The sequence below is a fragment of the Tarenaya hassleriana genome, unplaced genomic scaffold (assembly GCF_000463585.1).
Source record: "Tarenaya hassleriana unplaced genomic scaffold, ASM46358v1 Cleome57, whole genome shotgun sequence".
Taxonomy (NCBI): Eukaryota; Viridiplantae; Streptophyta; class Magnoliopsida; order Brassicales; family Cleomaceae; genus Tarenaya; species Tarenaya hassleriana.
The window spans coordinates 88,282-102,815 of record NW_010968263.1 but is presented as its reverse complement, the minus strand read 5'-3'; the positions used below and the strand labels follow the sequence as shown (position 1 = coordinate 102,815).

Sequence of the window (14,534 nt, the reverse complement as noted above, 5' to 3'; positions counted from 1 at the left end):
TATTAACCGTTTGGTTATAAATTTTTATAAACCGAAATAACCGAACCGAATAGTTTATATATCTTCATTTATATATATTTATATACATATATGATTGTTTATATTCTTGATTTAATCATTACTTTATTATATTTTAAACGTATTTTATCATTATTATTATTGTTTTTAAAATCTATCTTTATTTATTTAATAGTTTTATATCAAAATATAAATTTAGATATTATTATTTTGTATGTTAAAATAATTATGATAATATTTTATATTATATTTTATTTGAATATTTTTAATTACAAATGAATTGATTTTTTAAATATTATAATCGAACCAAACCGAATCTTTATTTGGTTATAGTTTGGTTATAGTTTTAAATAGACAAAACCGAACCAAATCGAATTGAAATCGAACCGAATCGAACCGAATAAAATTAATTAACCGTTTAATTATGAATTTTAATAACTCGAAATAATCGAACTAAGCTGAAGTGACGAAGCCGTAACCGACCATTCGCCCACACCTAGCTTTACCTTTAAAACCTGGTCTCTCCTTTGTCCTCTTAATGGGGAAAATCACCCAAATAACCCACTTGGGTCGCATCTATTTCAGTGTACACCACCAAAATTTTTTTTTTTTCAATTTTAACCCATTTTTCGGTTGGAAAAGTCCGAAATACCCTTTTCGTTTTATTTTTTGCGACCTTATTACGACTAACATATAACTGATATACAGCTAAAATAAGACAGATGATTTTTTTGCCACCTTTTTTAGAATCAATTGTAATTATATTTAGACTTAATTACGAAGTCGTAATAACGAAGTTGTTTTCGAACGGATAAATATCGTAATTCATTAAGGGTAATTTCGTCTTTTCACAGGAAAAAAAATGTGTTATGTTTTTGGTGGTATACAGGTGAAATAGATATGAACCAAGTGGTTATTTGGGTAAAAAACCCCTCCTAATGACGATTCAATTTCGGACAAATAAACGAAGATTGACAGTCAATTGGTATCGTCTTCAACCATATTTCCTCTTTGTTTCGCCTATCTCGACTCTGTTGTACCTCTTCCCTCACGCCTCTCGTAGTTTTTCTACCACTTAACAGGGGTTGGGCATTCGGAGGACGTATGCAATTCAGCTACGCAGTCCTTACCTGCTTGGTTCAGAATGAGAGAATACGACCGCCGGCAGAACACCGCGGAGCATTCACCTGCGGCCGGAAAACGTAAGCGAAGAGCGGGATCCAGTTCGATGGCCGTTTGGAACCCTAGCCCTAGAGCATCAACGATCTCTTACGCGCCGTCGGCTTCGCAGAAGAAGAAAGGATAGGATCTCAGGCTCTGTTGAGCGCGAGTGGGTGTTTTCTTCAAGCAATTCTAAGAATCTTAAAGGTATGAACGCCTAAGTGTGCTGTATATGTGTATATACGCGATCGCATATACTACAACTGCTCGTTCTTATTGCATTGCAAGATGCTCTTACGTTATTTGTTAATGATAAGGTATGAATTTGAGTTCTATTGAAGTACGAAATTGATATTTGGCTTCTTTGTTATTGATGATTCCGGATCTCGTGTTTCAATTCTGGATTCACAGATCTTTTTCGTTGAAATTGGATGATTGTGGGTTTTTTGAATTTGTAATCTATTGTGTGTATGTAGGTTACAAGAAATTTGAAGCTTTTAAGCCCATGGGTGATTTTCAATGAATCAAATTTTAAGGTTATATGCTTTATTAGCTTCATGAAGTACATTCACATTCCTGGAAATTTAACATGAAATCTGAATTGTGGAATTGCGAAATAGTTTCTGAAAAGGAAAGCCACTGACTTTCTATTGGTCTCTTGGTTTCTAGTTCTTGTTTAGATTAAAGGATGACAAATTTAGATTTTGAGCTTTTGTATTATACTGATCATCTTCTTCTCACAAGGCGGGCTGCGAGAACATTAGAATCTTTTGGATTTATTTGTCTCTTGCATCTTGATTGTTGTTTCTGCTTAGCTAAGAAAGTTGCTGGTAAATTAAGATTATATTTTCACGTCAACGCTACGTAAATGCTAATGCTTCTATGAAAATGCTATCGTTGCTTTTGTATGACTAGGTGATGATATCACTTTTCCTGTCTGAATTTTCTTCTTCGTTTTTCAGATAAAGTGGTTGTTGTTTCTTACAATCTACTTGGTGTTGACAATGCATCAAACCACATGGATTTATACTTCAATGTTCCGGCCAAGTGCTTGGAGTGGAACAGACGGAAACACCTCATATGCAAGGAGATTAGTCGCTACAATGCAAGCATCTTATGTCTTCAGGCAAGTCATGGGGTCCTTATCTGTCTGTACTATATAAGGTTTTTAGCATGGAGACTGCGTTAGATATGGAGAAAATAGCAATTTTTTTCTTTTGATGAATGTTTATGGTGAGCAGCAAGGAATATCCGCTTCCTATAGTTGTATATGATATGTAAGTTGGTTCAATTGTAAAATAATTGTATATCCGCTTTTGTAGTGGTTAACTAAATGATTCCTCCTATGCCTGAGAAATGATTTGTCTTTTGTTAATAGAAAAGAAAGCATGCCTAGAGCTTAGAACAGTTGCCTGAGTTGTTTATCTGTGTTGATGTCCGAGTCCGACAGTGTGCGGTAAGATATTTTTGTCTTGTTGCTTTCTTATATTCCAATCAAACTGCAGGAGGTTGACCGCTTTGATGATCTAGATGGTCTTCTTCAGAAATCTGGATTTCAGGGTGTTCACAAGGTATATATAAGCCAAATCTTACCTGCCTCATATGCATTATATGCGTTCTTTTACTGTTTCAACTGATATTTTCTAGAGTCGCACTGGAGAAGCATCTGATGGTTGTGCTATATTCTGGAAAGAGAAACTGTAAGTTCAGCTAATGCTTACAATAGATCATTTAGTGGTATTGCTGGTCTATTAATGCTGGAACATGCATCAAACTCTCTGAGTCTTTAGGAGGGTATATCTCTCAAACAGCAAGTTGATGCATATTTTATCCACCTATTTGGGCATTAGAATGATAGAATCTATATTTGCTTATTTATTTTCTTTCCTTTCTGCTCTCAGCCAATTCATGATGGATCTTCCGATATGGTGCGCTGTCATTTGATTTTTGATTAACGGAGAATAGTTCATAGCTTTGTCTTCTTTTTTTTTTTCAGAATTTCTGTGTTTATGTGGTTTTTGTTAGTGAGGACTTACCACAATTGTTTTAACAATTTGCAATATGTATTTCAATTCTTTTTTCTTTTTTGCTGTTCTGAACACAGGTTTAAACTCTTGCACCATCAAGATATAGAGTTCGAGAGGTTTGGCCTGCGAAACAATGTTGCTCAACTTTGTGTTTTGGAGGTATATCTCATTCATAATTTTGGTTGATCTACAACATAACCATGACCTGCCAATCAATTGACGTGTTCAATCATGTATCACTTAACAGATGAACCATGAGGACTCCGAATCTAAATTATGTGTGCAACAGTCAAAGTATGTCTGTGTTCTTTTTCTGCGTCTGTTCCTTAAAGCGAGGATGACAGATATTCTTAGTGTGTTTACTAAATTGTACCATCGCATATTATGATTTGTGTGCAGTTCTAGGCCAGCATCTACAGGTTCTCGTAGACTAGTGGTTGGAAATATACATGTCCTCTTCAACCCTAAGCGTGGAGATATCAAGCTAGGTCAGGTATTACTTGCTAGCTTCTTCTCCACATGCTTATGAAATTCCATTCAATCCCAAGATCACAGTCCTTTGTATACATCCCTTGTTTAGAATGTTGGTACTCCGAGTCTGATTAAACTCTGACGAGTTTTCATGCATGGTATTAATCATATATATGTGAATGCCTGTCAGTTAAACGCAAACTTCTCCGCAAGTGCTGTCCCACTAAGCAGCTCTTTCTCCTTCCTCGAAAAAAAATATATTTTTTCACTGTGTTTTTTATCTTTGGTTTGGATAATTTAAAACTTTTAGGTCAGACTCTTGCTGGAGAAGGCTAACAAGCTATCACAAGAATGGGGAAATACTCCGGTGATAATTTGTGGTGATATGAATAGCACCCCAAAGGTGGAATTTTATGTTAATTGCTGGTGACATGAACAGATTGATGGTCTTGTTTGAAATTTCCTCTTTACTTACTATCATTATTCTGAATATTCATCAAAATATGGTGGTCAGAGCGCAATATACGAGTTCATGGCTTCAGCTAAGGTGAGTTTGTTTTGGGTTCCAGTACAGTACATATGTTAACTTTTTTCTTGTAGCCCCGTGGCAAAGTTACAATGATTCTCCAACTCAATACATTTGCTTGTCTGTTTATACATGCTCTGCGGACAGTTGGACATGCAACTCCACGACCGAAGACAGATTTCTGGTCAGTTTGAATTAGAATCAATTCAATCAAAGCAGAGGTTGTTTAGATGGAACAATCGTTATGCTGCTAGGTAATGGAATTTCATTTAGAGACTTGTTTTCCGTGGGTAATTTATGTTTTACCAAAATACTCTAGGAAGCATAAAATAAATGTGTTATGGAACTTTTTAGTTGGAATCGGTTAAGTAATTTACTTTATTTGATAGGTCAGGATGACATAGATCTTTGTTACTGAGTGAACTTGTTAAGATTTCTGATGAACGTGAAACAAACTAAATATTTTCCATTTTGTGCAGTGCCACAATGCCCATTTCGAGATCATTAAGTTATGAGTGGACCAGCGAAGAACTACGTCTCGCAACTGGTAGTGAAGAATGTACTCACGTACAACACCAACTGAAGCTCCAAAGTGCATATACCAGAGCTCCCGTAAGTGATTGTCTTTGTTTTTTGTTTTCCGCATTAACAGAGGCTCCAAAATGTTTGTTTTTGGGCGCTCAAATGTCTGAACGATATCTGTTACACTTACACCATATAAATTACTCTATAATATTTTCTAAATTAAAATTTTTCAATGGTTAGATTAGAAGCACGAGTGAGGAGCTTTAGAGATGTCTAATATCCGGTTCAGTTTTGGATACCAAATATATCAGAATCTGGGTATTCAATTGTGTGCACTGGGACAGCCAAACCTTACCTTAAAGATTCCTAAACTACTGATCTGATGTGTTTCCAGAAGCCAAGTTCAAAAAGTTGAATCTCTCTCGTTTTTCTAAGACAAGAAAACATAGCGGTCCAAGATCCTTTTACCTCAAGAACATGTTTTCCTTTCTCGGAGCTTAATATATAGTTTGGGTTGCATAGTATTGAGATGCAATCGATCTTACTGTTTATTGGAAGGTGATGAATATACTAAATAGTAAATACTGGCAGTAAAACTGTGAACCAGAATCTATAATTTTGTCAGATCATGTTCTTTTCCTAATATGTCAATAGCCGATACGTTTCAGGGTACTGGAAGAACAAGAGATCATCTTGGCGAGCCGTTGGCAACATCATATCATTCCAGATTCCTAGGAACAGTTGATTATATATGGTTAAGTACGATGATCATGCAGTGATTTCAGTACCTGTTTAGCTATGAAATGCTAATTTTTTTTGTTATCTGAGTTTCTCGTGCAGGCACACCGAACAACTTGTTACTGTTAGGGTTCTTGAATCCTTGCCAATTGATGAGTTGAAAAGATCCCGGGGACTACCGAGTGAGGTATGTCTAAGCCACTCTGTTTTGTTGGAACCTTTTATCCTGTTGGATTAGTTGCACCACTACCAAGCATCTGTACTCTTTGTTCCGAAAATTTGTGGTTGGATAAGGAACTTTTGCTGTGCTGGTCTTCAAAAATGCTCTCCCCTGATCTCTTTTGTTTAGCTACAAGTTCCTTCTGAATCAAACTACATACTGTGTTTTGAGATTTGAACATTTTCCTCCAAGTCTATTCTTCTGATTTTTTTTTTCCGTTTTGCAGAAATGGGGGAGCGACCATCTCGCCATCGCATGTGAACTTGCGTTTGCCAACGACTGATGCTAAGACCCGGAAGGGTTAAAACCTCGGAACTCGAAAGAAACAAGCTCTCCTTGTCACCCCGTGGGAAGCGAGTTCTTTCAGAATTCGGATACGTAGGGCCCTCGAAGAAATAGGTTAAAATAGATGAACCAATCTCATTTCAGAGGCCCCATGGGAAAGAAGCTCTCGTGGAAGTTTTTTTTTTTTGCAAATAATAGATGATTGTTACACGAGTACCGAATTAAATTTGTAATCTGATTCACGTTTCATCGCAGTATGGATCGTCGTATCATAAGGTCGAACGTAAGGATAGATCGCTAGGATTAAAACTCTATTGAAACTAAATCAAAGAACAAGTATGATGGTTGATGATGGTTCGAAACGATCACTGAAAAAAATAAGCTATCAATCAACAAAATCTTCGGGTTCAAGATTTGTATTCGAGTAAATGGATTTCTAATAAGCATGCAAGATCTATGATAATCACTTTCCAGCATAGAATCTACTATTTAAAATCCTCAAAATTCATATTTCTATATGATCTGTCAAATCTAGATATATGAAAAACGTTATCATTGATTCTAAACCGATTAAACTATATATGTGAATAATACGATTTATTCATCGATTTTTTATTTGAATCTAAATTTATATCTCTATATGGTTCAAATTCTATAACTATTGTTCATCAATCACAATATAATTAAACGCAAGTGGATAAATCAAAACAAAACAAAATCATAAATCAAGAAAAGCCCACACATAACCAAATACAAACGAATTTATAATCTATAGAAGTTGATCTATTCACGGTTCATAAAAAACAAAGGAAATAACAAGAATCATGAAAGGAAAAAGGAAGAAGAGAAGATCATGATCGATATCGATTGCAATCTTCAAGTTCACGCCTTCAACCCTCGTTCTTCTTCTTTCTGAAACTTGATATAAGCCAATGGTAAAGAATATTTTTGTGCTTTTTGTTATATCAAAATGCTACAAAACCACACACACATATATATATATACACACTACTAAGAACATTCTAACACATGATAATAATGATACATAATAAAACATAGTCTAGCATAGAATAAATAGTTTATAAAATTCTAAGAATACAAATTACTAAATCTTGAATACACACTTCTAACTAACCAAAAATTAGGAAAATAGTTCCAACAATATCCTCTAACATGCCCCGCAAGATCGGACATGGGTGAGAGACTGATCTTGGTATGGAGCAATTTAAACCGAGTTTTCGAAAGAGTCTTGTTCAGAGCGTCGGCGAGTTGATCAACCGAAGATACATGAATGATGCAAAGTTTCTCAGCTTGGACCAAACCACGAATAAAGTGGTACGAACACAAATTACCAAGTCTTAAATACACATTTCTAACAAACCAGGAACTAGGAAAATAGCTCCAACAATATCCTCTAACACTTGAAACTCCTGTCTTTCTCTTACAAGACCTCTCCTGCTCTTCTAGGATGTCTGTGGTTTTTATTCATAACCTTAGGCGACATCTTCTAAGCTTGTTTTTCAATTCATGGCTTCCGAAGAGGCGAAATAAGTTTTGTACAAAACTTGGGTCAGATCAGATTAACTTTGGGCCGATCCAAGTTGTGTTCTGAACTTTTTTCGCTTCGACAACTCGGTTCGGTCCAATCCTTCTCTCTTCGAAAACTAGACAATTTCATTCGAATTACCGAAACTAAGGTGTCCGGAGGCGGGGGAAAGAAGGAGTAGGGAAATGATCGATATCGCACACTTCTTTAACTAATTCAAAAGCATCTTGTTGAGCCTATCAAATAATCAGCTATAGTTTCTTCGTCCATAGACGGATCTCGACGGAAACAATGGCGACGGAGAGAGAGAGAGATGGGAGCTGGAGCTGGTGAAAAGTAGTTGGAGATTTGTCTCCCGGTTTGGTTAATCGGTTATTATTTTGTTTCGGTTTGTGATTGGTTTAGAGATTAAGTCTGACCTTTTCGAATTTATATTCGGTTAGACGCAAAAAGTTAAAATTTCATTTATAAGGAAATAAAAAATAAAAATCATTGTTACCAATATATAGATGAAATTTGTTTAACCAATCGAACTGTTTGGTTAATCATTTAAACTACCGGTTTGGAAAATGATTTAATTTTCGGTTTGTAATCAAATCGAGACCCATTGGATGCAATCTACCGACGAGTCATGTGGAGATAATATATAATTAAAATGAGATTCGTCATCTTTGTAATACGAGAGATATTGTTGGGGCCTTCATAAGAATGGAACTGTGAAAATATGCTATTGTGCTATAGATGAATGATTCATCTATTTTTTTCAACCGATTTACCAGACGTTAATGCAGTTGAATTTAAAGGATGACTCGTCTCAAGGCTTTCAACATATGATACAAACGATACATCCTATTCAGGGATGGACGCAAGACAAGAGGAATGGGGCACGTGCCCTCAGTGATTTCATAAAAACATATTAAGTTTCTTTATAAAATTTATAAAATTTTAAATAAATTTGTTAAATGCCCCCATATAGAATATTAAAATTAGATTGGGCCCCTTCTAAATATTTCTCTAGGTCCGCCCATGATCCTATTGTCGAGTCATACAAAATTCTACTCGTTTTCTTGATCGTCTCTCTTTGGTGGCGATATTTAGGGGAAGTATGGTAAGATGTTTTATTTAGATTTGCCATATTTACAAATATTCCCACTATGAATTGGATCTTTCGGAAACGACCCCCATGTTTTTTGCATGTATGTTTCATTTAGATTTGCCATATTTACAAATATTCCCACTATGAATTGGAACTTTCGGAAACGACCCCCATGTTTTTTGCATGTCTAAATTCCAACCCCACAAAAAAAGACCTAAAGAAACAAAGATGGAGAGTTGAGAAGCACAATTAGAGGGAGGAGTGCTGCGACTTTGGTAGACAGAAAACATGTAATATGATTTTCTTTGTAAATTGTATAAACATTTCGACCATTTTCCTTTGGGACTGATTTTGCGTTTCTGTTTTTTGGGTCGAATATGCGCACGTGTGGGGCTATATTGTGTGGTGGACCGCACCATAACGCCCATGAAGCATCTGCATGCTTTGCTAAATCACACTCCTCGCAAGTTGGATTCTATTACAATCATGTAAGTAGCACCTTGTTCTCTCTAATAACTTACCTTGAGAGGATTCATGTTCTAACCGTATTCAAAAAGAAAAAGAACAGTAGAAGATTTCGGGGCCTGCCCTTTGAAATTCAAAAGCTAGAGATGCAAAGCGAATTGGTTCGGCCCGATTCAATCCAGCCCGCCACGATCTCAAAAGTTTGTAACTCAACCCGGCCCGACTCATTTTTTGGCGAACCAAAAATTATTTGGCTCGACCCGATTTAATGTAGATCACAAGCCAAACGAATAGTCTCGTGAACCAAATACATAACTAAAAAAATAAAATTTAAATACTAAAAAATATTTAAAATATTATAAATATAATAAAATTTTAAACAAAACAAACCAAATATCTATTAAAAACAGAATTTTTATATAAAAATATTTGGAAACAAAAACCTGGCTCATTGACTCGTTGAGTTGGCACGTCACGTGACGAGTTGGCTCGTTCGGTTCGTTTATTTTCGGATTCAAATTTTCTGAGTCTAGCCCAAAAAATAAAATGGGCCGACTCGCAAAACACCCATTGAATTAGTCCATTTTACATCTCCATCTAGAGCATATATCACAGATTTCAGTAATGAAAGTTACAAGCAATGAGATGAACGCCTGAATAAAATTACTTGTGGGAAAAATCACAAGAAAACAACTGAAGCAAAAGTTTGAAAACGAGTTCACTTTATAATATATCACTGCAAATAATGAGAATCTCTTGTTGGACAGACCTTTTTTTCCTTCAAGAAGTTCACATCTTGTTGAGATCCACATTTGAATCATGTGCAGTTAAAAGGAAGTTTTTGCTGATCCAACATTCTGGAACGAACCCATTGTTCATCAGCACGGAACATCCTATATCTGTTTATCGTCCCTTTTTCTTGTAGCTCAAAACTATTTCATCATTCATCTGCATGGAACATGAGCCGATATATACATCAGTGACTATATGAAGATATGTTGTATCCTTTAGTTTCAGTGTCAGCTTCAGGAGAGTGTTCCAGAACTTACCACTTTAGCAAGTTCTTTGGCCTTCTCGTCATTGAAGCCCAGTGATTCCAAAATCTTGTGGCCTGCTGATTGCTTTTGAGCCCAAATACCCAGAACCATGTAGGCTGTGGTTATTTCCCCATCTATACCTGTGAAGAAAAAACTCATTTTAGCGAGACTGGAGATGCGTGGAAATGGAAATTGGGCAAGAAATCGGATATTTCAGGATTTGGGCTGTTTGTTTTATGCCCACCAGACTTCGTCTTCTCATCGACGGCCCAATCGATGGACTTTTGAGCCGGTTCAGTCAGAGGAGGGTGCTCCGGGCTGAAGAAATACATGTCTGATTTCCCCAGCAGGTTAAGTGTCTCGTCACGAACCTTAAAGAGTGTAATTCCATTCTCCCTTAGAAACTTAGCAGCTATACTAGTACCTGAAATCAAACCATAATGAAGATTTCATTACACAAGTAAAACACACAATGGAAAATGAAGTAGACCAACTGTTCTTCCTAGTGGGCTGAGCTCATCAACAAAAACTCTCTTCTGGTGATAAAGGTGAACTCACACCTTCTTGCTTACTCATTTTTAGAAAACAGCATGAGCATTCCACAATTGAATGTACAGATCATTCAGTTGTTTACCAGTCAGAACACAAAGACCCAAAAAACCTCATCCCCAAAAATTATCATTCCATCAGAACAACATCCCATAGCTATTCTTGTCTGTGAACTAGGCTCGAAGTTAAGACAGAAAAGATGAAACCTTTCCAGTCCAATTAAAACATGTCGTGAGACTCGTCAGGATGAGCGTATACAGTTTATGTTAAAAAATTTCAAGTAGATTTCGAAGCACAACATAAAGAATCCCAACAACAGCATTCTACAAGCAAGAAACTGAAGTAAAAATTGGATCTCAGAAGCATAAAGAACACTAACCCTCCACTAAAATACCCATGAGAAGGGCTTCGGTTCCGGTATTCGGATACTTGAGCTTTCTAGCCTCCAATTCCGCCATAACACGCGCCTTTATCGCCCTCGCCGACCATCTAAATCAAATAGATGAACCCTCCAACAAAACCAGGATCAAACCAAAGGAATCTAATCCATCCAAAATACAAATTGCAATCACAGACACAAACGCAACAAACAACGTGTGAGACTCACTTGGGGACCTTATCCGAAGAACCCTTTTCCGGTTGTCTGAAAAAAAAAAACCAACCTAGCAATCAATCGAACCTTCCACCGAAAAGATAACAGAGAAAAGGATGTAGAAAACGCAAGGTAATCAGAAATTCACCCTGTTGGGACACTAAACGCAGTACTAGAGACCGTCAAGCAACGGCGTTTGGGGACGAAAACGCAGCGTTTTGGAGCTGTCACCAGAAGCTTCTTACCCAGAGGAGAACTGAGAGGAATTGGGGAAGAAGAAACCGGAGATTCGATTCGTTTCGAAGCCATGATTCGAGGGTTGGATACAGCAATCGGGAGATATGAGAGCGTGTGCGACGCCATTTTTCTACCCAGAGACGAAAACGACGACTGGACGAGACCCGGAAGAAGAAGAAGAAGAAGAAGAAGAAGAAGAAACGATGCTTTGGGGGTGTGACTTGAGGGGAAAATTACAAGGGAGATGAAATGCTATTTGAATAGGGAAAACACCACAAGTGACATAGTCGGGTCGCAAGGGTTACCTTACTGGAAATTTTCGAATTTTGTGCAAATTCGAATTTTCAGTATGTTTTTCCGTTTTTAGATCTTAAATTTTTATTTATAAACTGAAAAAACAATTAGTTTTTGGTTACCACAATAACCTTTCAAAATTATAGAAAAAGTAATTTTATAAAATTTTAGATTTTAGAAACTATAAAAACTCCAACAATTCAAGTTCTATATATTTTTTTCCACACTTGTGAAATTTATATTTCTATAAATTTATGATAAAAAATACTCTCGAATATATATGTATTATGTCATTCATTTTTTCTCTCTTAACCTATAATATAAATATAAATAATAAATAGGAAATATAAAAAAAAATATAGTTCTCTCATAACATTATTTTTTTTTTGGTAATGGTGATTTGTATTAATATGTAGTTCAAAATTTATATCCAGATAGTTTCTATAATAAAAAACATAGGTAACCCATGAGAAGTAGTACAAAAGTTACTAGTTGTAGCAACATTTCTCTCTAGTTATCACGTTCTTGTTCTCTCGGTGAGTAGATAGTAGTGTTCCAAAATGGCTGAGTCAGTACTTCTCGACTGTTCTTTCCTGGCCAATAAGATGCTTTGAATTGTCCTGTCAAGCTTCCAGCGTATTGCTGCAACCGTCCTTGTGGTATCGCGGTGTATGCGATGATTCCTCTCCCTCCATAATTCATAGATAGCTACTTGGGCAAATAGCTTTGCAATGGTCCGTTGATCCCTTGAGTTGTCATTCCTCGGCTGTCCTATCCATGCATTCACGTCGGCAATATCATCCGGAGGGTTTGGCCAGCAACAAGCTGCAAAATATGTCCATAGTTGGCTGCTGTAGCTACATTTGAAGAAGAGGTGCTGATGCGATTCACCTTGCTCGCCACATAACACGCACGTGTTGTCCCCTACTATGCCCCATCTTAGCAACCGGTCTTTAGTTGGTAACCTGCTATGCATCACCTGCCGTTGAATAAAAGCATATCGAGGTATTGATTCACGAAACCAAACCAAAGTATGCCATGGTACTTGCGGTTTGGCTATGCGAATCAGTCCCCAAGTTCTTGACGACGAAAATTGTGGCCGGAAGTCATTATCGGCATGTTTCCACAGAGGAGTGTCTGGACCCCTGTCATCTCTCGGTGCTTCCATCCCCGCTAATAGGACTTGCAACTGCTGTATGTTATCTGTTCTCGCACCTGGGAGAGTCCAAAATGTTCCATCCGAAGCATGGTTAATTGTGGCGTTTCGAGGTAGCCTAAGAAGTCTGGGCCCATATTCCCCAATAAAAGATATCAATGGGTCGAATTCAGTCCACGTATCATGCCAGAATTTAGCCGTCTTCCCATCGCCGATCTGAAACCTGAGCATTCTCCTCACTGTTTCCTTTATTTCCAACAGCTTCCTGAGGTTCCACGAAAGTCTATTGGATGTGATTGTTTCCCAGAATCCTTTGGCCTTAAATATGTGCATTCTCAACCAAGCAACCCACAACGAGCCTGAATTTGCAAACATTGCCCAAATAAGCTTCAATCTGAAAGTGGCATTGTACTCATCAAGTCTACGTAAACCCAATCCTCCTTCTTTCTGCGGGTGGCAGATGTCTTCCCAAGAGATCCTATGCATCGGTGTCCCTGTTCCTCCAGACCTCCAAAGGAATGAGGAGCATAGACTGTCCACCTGCTTGACAAAGAAACGTGGCAATATAAATGTCAAGCTCCATGAATTCACCATACCATATATTGTTGATATGATCAATTGTACTTTCCCGGCTGCCGATAGGAATTTGTTGGCCCAAAAGTTCAATTTTGCCTTGATTCTGTCAAGCAGAGGCTGATAGTCATGCTTAGATAGGCTCCAAGGGCTTAGGGGTACACCTAAGTACCTCACTGCCAGTTTCCCTCGGTTGAATCCTGCTGCCGCATAGAGTTCATCTGCCTGAATGTCCCCCAACCCGCCTATGAAGAGCTCGGTCTTTGTCGGATTTATTTTCAATCCTGAGTAATCCCCAAATAATTCCAGAGTCTTCGTGATTTCCTCAAGCGAATTTAGTTCTCCTTTAGAAAATATCATCACATCGTCTGCAAATGACAGATGTGAGATTAATGGGTTTAGGCACTTTGGATGAGGCTTAATTTTCTGCAGTTTCACCCCTTTGTCTAACATTCTTGATAAAACTTCCATCGATAGGATGAAGAGGTATGGGGACAGTGGGTCCCCTTGGCGCAACCCCCTTCTACCTTTGAAGTATCCGACAAGTTCACCGTTGATCGCTATTGAGAATTTGGGTGTCTTGATGCAGGTTGCAATCCAACCCACGAAGACTGGCGGCAGGTTCAGAGCTCGTAGTGTTTCAATGATGAAGTCCCAACTAATTGTGTCAAATGCTTTCCTCAGGTCAATCTTAAGCATGGCAGCAGCATGTGAAGAAGGTCTGTTGTAGTCACGGACAAGTTCTGAAGCGAGCAAAATGTTCTCTATCATCGATCTGCCTGGAAGAAATGCCGCTTGATTCTGCGATATTACAGACTGCAAAATATTCTTCAGCTTCTTGACAAGCAGTGTTGAAATTACCTTGTAGGCCGTATTGCAACAACTGATTGGTCGATAATCAGTAAGAGAAACTGCGCCTGTTTTCTTTTGAACGAGGGTGATGATGGTTGCATTGAGTTGCCCAAGTAGTGTACCGGTTCCAAAGAAATTCTGGACTGCTTTTACCAAGTCTTTCCCT

At 37.5% G+C, this 14,534-nt stretch overlaps 2 protein-coding genes across 3 annotated transcripts; one reads left to right on the top strand and one right to left on the bottom strand.

Annotated features, from left to right (window-relative positions):
- The first annotated feature begins 1,232 nt into the window (after positions 1 to 1,232).
- LOC104798740 (carbon catabolite repressor protein 4 homolog 5) lies at positions 1,233 to 6,246 on the top strand. Of its 2 annotated transcripts, none has more exons than XM_010520932.2 (14): positions 1,233 to 1,386; positions 2,142 to 2,305; positions 2,685 to 2,750; positions 2,827 to 2,879; positions 3,284 to 3,365; positions 3,454 to 3,500; positions 3,606 to 3,699; positions 3,988 to 4,080; positions 4,192 to 4,224; positions 4,351 to 4,457; positions 4,683 to 4,815; positions 5,397 to 5,482; positions 5,569 to 5,653; positions 5,913 to 6,246. In XM_010520932.2, exons 2-14 carry the CDS (start codon positions 2,198 to 2,200, stop codon positions 5,967 to 5,969), a joined length of 1,044 nt encoding a protein of 347 aa, XP_010519234.2. In that variant the 5' UTR covers positions 1,233 to 1,386; positions 2,142 to 2,197; the 3' UTR covers positions 5,970 to 6,246. The 2 variants fall into 2 exon arrangements, with proteins under 2 accessions (XP_010519234.2, XP_019056274.1); XM_019200729.1 differs by having other exon boundaries at positions 5,397 to 5,487.
- Positions 6,247 to 9,719: 3,473 nt separating this feature from the next.
- On the bottom strand, positions 9,720 to 11,764 carry LOC104798714 (ATP-dependent Clp protease ATP-binding subunit CLPT1, chloroplastic). Its single transcript, XM_010520899.2, has 6 exons — positions 11,405 to 11,764; positions 11,272 to 11,307; positions 11,044 to 11,153; positions 10,360 to 10,539; positions 10,128 to 10,255; positions 9,720 to 10,026 (listed from the first exon to the last, which is right to left on the bottom strand). The coding sequence occupies exons 1-6, from the start codon at positions 11,617 to 11,619 to the stop codon at positions 9,982 to 9,984; spliced, it is 714 nt and encodes a 237-aa protein (XP_010519201.1). The 5' UTR covers positions 11,620 to 11,764; the 3' UTR covers positions 9,720 to 9,981.
- Between the last annotated feature and the right edge of the window lie 2,770 nt (positions 11,765 to 14,534).

Excerpts from the sequence above, each read along its gene's own strand:
- LOC104798740 (XM_010520932.2), top strand. The coding sequence starts at position 2,198 with ATGGATTTATACTTCAATGTTCCGGCCAAGTGCTTGGAGTGGAACAGA. Across the intron at positions 2,880-3,283 it reads ATATTCTGGAAAGAGAAACT|GTTTAAACTCTTGCACCATC; the intron begins GTAAGTTCAGCT and ends TTCTGAACACAG. Across the intron at positions 3,501-3,605 it reads TTATGTGTGCAACAGTCAAA|TTCTAGGCCAGCATCTACAG; the intron begins GTATGTCTGTGT and ends ATTTGTGTGCAG.
- LOC104798714 (XM_010520899.2), bottom strand. The coding sequence starts at position 11,619 with ATGGCGTCGCACACGCTCTCATATCTCCCGATTGCTGTATCCAACCCT. Across the intron at positions 11,308-11,404 it reads GCGTTTAGTGTCCCAACAGG|ACAACCGGAAAAGGGTTCTT; the intron begins GTGAATTTCTGA and ends TTTTTTTTTCAG. Across the intron at positions 11,154-11,271 it reads TCTTCGGATAAGGTCCCCAA|ATGGTCGGCGAGGGCGATAA; the intron begins GTGAGTCTCACA and ends TATTTGATTTAG.